General features: G+C 53.4%; 1 protein-coding gene across 1 annotated transcript in view; it reads right to left on the bottom strand.

The window, feature by feature from the left end:
- Positions 1-986: 986 nt before the first annotated feature.
- MPPE1 (metallophosphoesterase 1) overlaps positions 987-5,612 on the bottom strand; it is a 17,073-nt gene continuing 12,447 nt past the window's right edge. Inside the window, exons 9-14 of the mRNA XM_010136681.1 lie at positions 5,299-5,379; positions 4,817-4,925; positions 3,890-3,961; positions 3,672-3,794; positions 2,812-2,952; positions 987-1,466 (exon numbers count right to left, since the gene is read on the bottom strand). Coding sequence (XP_010134983.1) covers positions 1,284-1,466; positions 2,812-2,952; positions 3,672-3,794; positions 3,890-3,961; positions 4,817-4,925; positions 5,299-5,379 — 709 coding nt within the window. The 3' untranslated portion in view covers positions 987-1,283. The remainder of the gene's footprint in view (positions 1,467-2,811; positions 2,953-3,671; positions 3,795-3,889; positions 3,962-4,816; positions 4,926-5,298; positions 5,380-5,612) is intronic.

Genomic DNA, 5,612 nt, shown 5'->3' with positions numbered 1-5,612 from the left:
TCCATGGTGACGGCCCCATGCTCCGGTTAGTCTCAGAGTGCCCGCCAGGGAAAGGCTAGGGGGACTAAGCTAGTAACAAATGAAATTCCCCATCACAAAGACTCTCTGGTTCCCACGACACAGCGAATAACAGAAGACAGACTTTGCTGTCAAACCACCCCCAGCCCAGGAGCTCAGGTCAGGGCTCCGGCCTCCACGGGACAGCTGGTCCTGGTGTGGCACAGTCCCTCTGGTTTTTCTGGGGCAGGTGGGGACAAGCAGTAGCTTTGTCACTACGCCGCACATGAAGCCACCCTGCTCAGCTGTAACCTCCTCGGCGCTGCCATCCAGGCGGGGTGGCCCTGGGGCCCAGCTCCATGGTGCGGCCAGCAGCATCCACCTCCCCACGGAGGAGCTGCTGCAGTTCAGAACGGGACTCAACAGTGAGCGCAGAGAACCTGGGGGCCCCGCAGGACCCCAAATAACGCGCATCCCACCCGTGTGTCCACAGAGCGAGGGCCAAGGCACAGGATAATGTTACTGCAGCTGTATCTGACCTTCCTTCCTGCAGCAGATCAGCAGCCAGGGGCCCCGCACTGCCCCTCTTCTTTTTCCGCTCACCATGGCACATCTCTACAGAAACAGCAGCTGCAGGTGGCGCCCTGATGGGGTTTTTTAAGCCGGTTTCGAGGGTGTATCAGCAAACTGGATCCACAAGCTTCTTCCCCTTGTTCTCTGGTAGACGATAACTGCAAAGTGTAGTCAGCCGACAGCGTGTCAGGAACTGGAAGATTTGTGTCCCAAACACAGCCCCGTACACACGACACCCTGAACAGGTTACAGAAAGCCGCTGCTCTCTGTGCTGATCGAGTTTCTGCCTGACCCTAGCACAGAGAATCAGGACATGAGAAGGGCCACGCAGCAATAACAGCGAGAGGCGTTTCCAGTTTGCAGGACCCAGCCTCCGGGGTGAAGCACTAGTGCAGGTCAGCGAGGAGGCTGCAGGATTTACACCATGTACAGTTACACTTTTAATACACATATTTGATACAAAAATTCTAGCAGGAAAAGGACTCCTTTGATTGTAGAATACAGTATTTTTGTACAGCATGAACCGTTCCTTCCGGTTAGTGATTTATCCTGTCGTAGTCGTATCGGCTGTATAGGACTCGTGTGGTGTGTGTAAACGCGACCTGCCGTCAGACTCGCAACCCAATGAGGTCGTTTGCTGGCATGAATATAGTCTGATGTGCGACTGTTCTCAGCTTCGGTATTGCAGTGACTGAATGCAGATGTCTGGCTCTTCATGCTGCTTTATGCTTACTGATTAAACGCTGAGCAAAATAAAACGGTGGAGTGAGAAGCTGAAAATGAGCTAGTAGCAGGATTCCCAGCAGAGCGCCCGCTGCCCAGTACAGAGCAAAGACTCTGCTCTCATACGGAAGGAAGCATTTCTGGAGGGAGAAGTCGGTCGGTGTTATGCTGCCCTGGAAAAGAAATGAAGGCTGTCACTGGGCTCTTACAGTGGCTCCCGAGTTGGGAGTAAACCAGTCGGAGCTCTGTGCTGGGTGGCGAGGGTTGGGGCCAGTTTCCCAGTACCAGTGCCTTCCCCAGGGGCTGAAGAGCCCCTGCCTCGCGCTGCCGGGCACTCGCTGGAACAGTCCCAGGCCAGCACTAGCCCAGAGGAGAGTCCGCACAGCCTAGTGAGTCCCTCTGGGCCATCGACGCCTACAGTCCCGCTAGCGCAGAGGAGAGCTGGGCTCCTCGGCCTGACCTTAGCTGCTGTCAGTCCACCGCCAGAGGCCTTCCCAGGCTAAAGCCAGGTTTAGCAAGTGTGCCCCTCCTCCCACCCAGGACCTGCTGCAAAAAACACGTTGGCTAATCCAGATTATGAATGTGAACGTCAACAAAGAACTTCACGGGGGTTTTGGCATGACTTTGCAGTTCCAATTAAAGTTTGCAGTGGCCGAGTTAAAACACGAGTGGAGACGATGCCCCTTTAACGAGCCAACCTCATTTTGCAGTGAGGATGCGCAGGCTGGCGTGAGCAGAGAGCGCGTGTAGTTTGCAGGCAGCTGCTCTCAGGAATATGGAATGAACAGCAAGAAATACTAACAGTTGTGTAGAATGAATTTAAAAGCTTGGGGATGCCTAAACTCAACAGCAGTAAAAAACCACAGGAAAGATTCCCCCGCCCCCCAGGTCACAGACTGCTCTGTAAACTGGTGGCAGGTTTCGCTTCTTACTCCACGTTTCTAGGAGTTCCGTTTTCTTTCTGAACTGGGGAACTAATCAATTTACCTCTGAGGATGTTACTGAGCACTGGAACTGCCTGCGAGAGCGTAGCCAACGCGCTGCACAAAACGTGGACTGGAAGCGGAGGCAGACGATTGGCCTGTGACAGGTTTTCACCGTGTGACGCGGGTCACGCACACGCCTGAAAACCACCATGCGAAGGAGCCTGAGGTGGACACGGTTTTGCTTTCAGAGCTGGTGAATCGGCCGTGCCCAGCGGGTCTGTCTGCTGGTCAGTGCACAATACTGATGGTTTCTACAAGTCGATAGTTTACAGCGCACCCTCTCTGTAGGGAGACGTTCAACGCTTGTGCCCAGGCACCCGTCAGCTCCTCGCAGCGTTGCTCTGTACCACAGGAGGTGTGGCTCCGCAGCTGTCCTCACAGCGGGTGCGGTGTTCTGCCTGGGTCGGGTGGGCCGGCAATTCCTTTTGGTTTCTTTTGTTTTCACAGGCAGAATCAGTTTTAAAACAGAGCTGACTCCCTGTTGATTTATTTATGAACGTTATCTGACAAAAATAAAAAAGTGGAAACTTACCATGACGAAACTAGGGTTGTTTCTGTTCCTCCAGCTGAAGGAGGGGACGCTGATCTCTGGGATCTTCCCCGCGTGCAGCACCTCGCAAGCGCTGTGCGTGTGTCCGCTGAGAACCAAACGGGGGCGAAACCACCACATCAGCTAGAACACAGAATGGCCAAGTGCAAAAAATGAGACATAATTAAAAAGAAATCGAGCTTAAAACTGTGTTCTTCTGACAGAAGGGAATTAGGCCAGTTCTGATGCTCTGACAAAGTTCTGTGGAAACTGCTGTTCTCCAGTCAGCCGCCTGTCGATACGGTAATGTTAATCCTTCCCATCCGGCCTGCCCCCCACTGCTGGCCTTTGGGGGTGTTTTGGCCATACAGGTGACGGGGGCGGCCAGTAAAGCGAGGCCGTTTTCTTGTCTAAGGGACAACCTGGTCTGGAACAAAGACAGTTTTGCGGAAGGAAACAGATACTGACCGTTAAATTCTTAGGGAATACTTTACATTTTTCTTGTAATTCCCAGTTCAGCAAAAGCGGCGCTTTCAGGGTGTCAGGAAATAGCGGCTTTTGTTCACTTTAGTCAACAGTCTGCACTGGACAGAGGGAACAAAATGCTAAACCAGAGGTAACAGCACTGCAGCAGACTGAAGAGCGCCGGCACTTGGGGCCTGGGCCTGGGCAACCCGGCAAAATGGAGACCACGGTCACAACGATCCTCAGGGGAGCAGCTCTGCCGAGGCCTCTCCAGGGCCTCACTAAAGCAGGAGCTGCTGGGCTCTGTTTCTCAGTTTTTACTCTATATTCTCTCTCTCTCTCCACGTGTGTTCCCCTCTCACCCACCCACCGATACCCAAGTTCCCGATAAATCAAACCTTTTGCGATGCCTCTCGAGACAGTACATCGTACTTCTCTTTGAACAGGGTGTTCTTCTCCTCTGGAGGAGCAGTATCTTCCCCGCTGCATTTGGCGTCGCTTTTCCGATAGAGAGGGTAATGCTGAGAGAAATGCAGAGCAGGGATGCGTGGTTAACAGCCTGGCCTTTCTGGAATGGTAAGAAATCCCCCAAAACACGTCACCGCCTCTCACACACCTGCAGGAGGATGGGCGCTGACGCGGGGAGCTTTTCCACATCGCCGCATCTCTTGCTGGAATGACCGGGTGGCTGTGAATAAAATCAGTCAATCCACACGTATGGGCTTCACCTACGTGCACCACCGGAGCGGGGAGGAGAGAAACAGCATCTTGGGTTTGGGGGGGGTTATGATTTGTTGTTTTGTGAAAAGCAGCATCAGCTCAGAGCACAGTGCTTAACACTGTCTGCCGGGAGAGCTTCAAGAGCCGCTGCCGTGGATGGAGGAGACGCTGCGGTTCCCCTTCCTGAGTCTGCTATAAATACGTGGCGGAATGCAGACAGCAAAGGCAGAATCTCGCTGCACAGAGAAGGCAGAAGAGATTGGGGGCAGCCCAAGAGACACGCCAGTTCGCCTGGCAATTCTTCCACTGGTTTCCTGCCTGCCCGCCAGCCCAGCCAGCCCTGCTGCCCCGTGTGTGTCCAGCCGGCCTCTGAAACGGAGAGGAATGACATACAAGAAGCAGTTGGATTTGATGAAAAACACTCCAATTAAAACATTTCCAGGTTATCAAGACAGGACTCCAGTAGAGTCAGAGACTGAAACAGGTGAGCTCAAAGGGTACCAACCAGAACAATATCCATAAGCGTAACTGCAGGGATTATGGTGTGCCTCCAGGCAGAGGGAGGGTTTATTCCCTGAACAGAGGCCATGCCCCCGTTTGTTGACGGGGCAGTTAACACCATTAACACACAGCCACACCAGTAATAAATAGTCCAGTAAAAGCAATGAGAGGCCAGTGAGGAGGAGAGGGATTTGCTAAGTCACAGTATGAATCAGGAGCAGAGGTTTTTCAGAGCCTTAGTTCTATCCCGACTGTTGCTGCAGCATCGGTTCTCCCCCTGCAGCAGCCGAGCTGCTCCCTCAGACCTTTCACACGCTCGTACCTGCTGGGAGCAGTTCAGCCTGTGAGACAGCGCCACGAGCTTCGCCTCCGCGGCACGGCAGACGGCACAGCCATCGCCCTCCATGGCCACGCTGTTCACCAGGACGAAGCTGCAGAACACCGGGGAGCGGGCAGAGAGAGGGGGATAAGCGCCACTCTGTTGTGTTTCCAGCCATGGGTCATTACCAGCTGCAAGGAGGTCAGAGCCAACCGCAGAATTCGACTCTGACTGCCCAGTACTTTTCCATTTATGAGGAATTTGTTACAAGTTTCCTAGCTCAGCTTCCACCCCACATGAAACTACAGGCTTGTACGAAGTGGTTTGTGTTTAACGTAGACACGAAGTAAAACAAAACAAAAGGCTCGAAGTTAATCATTCCAATACTATTTCATTAGAAATTCCACTTCCACTTTCCGTAGCTCTGGTCTGCCAGCTCAGAAATCACTACTCCTCACAGTGAAAAATAAATGAGATGTGCTCACTTTGTTCCTTTTCGAGTTATCAGCTTTCCTGAAGTGAAGTTGAAGATCTTTTCAAACCGATTCACTTTGTAGGTGGTCATCCTGTGTGACAGCAAAAATACAGCCGAGGTGAGGCATCGGCACTGTAAACCGTGGAATGGTTCAGGTGGGAAGGGACCTTCAGAGCTCCCCCAGTCCAAGCCCCTGCAGGGAGCAGGGACATCTGCCCCCAGAGCAGGGGGCTCAGAGCCCCAAGGGCCAACCTGACCTGCCATGGGGCCAGCCATGGGGCTGCTCCCACCTCTCGGGGCAGCCTGCGCCAGGCTCTGCCACCC

The sequence above is a fragment of the Buceros rhinoceros genome, unplaced genomic scaffold, assembly GCF_000710305.1.
Source record: "Buceros rhinoceros silvestris isolate BGI_N320 unplaced genomic scaffold, ASM71030v1 scaffold7295, whole genome shotgun sequence".
Classification (NCBI taxonomy): domain Eukaryota; kingdom Metazoa; phylum Chordata; class Aves; order Bucerotiformes; family Bucerotidae; genus Buceros; species Buceros rhinoceros.
The sequence above is the reverse complement of the archived record's forward strand: the minus strand, read 5'-3'. Positions and strand labels throughout refer to the sequence as shown.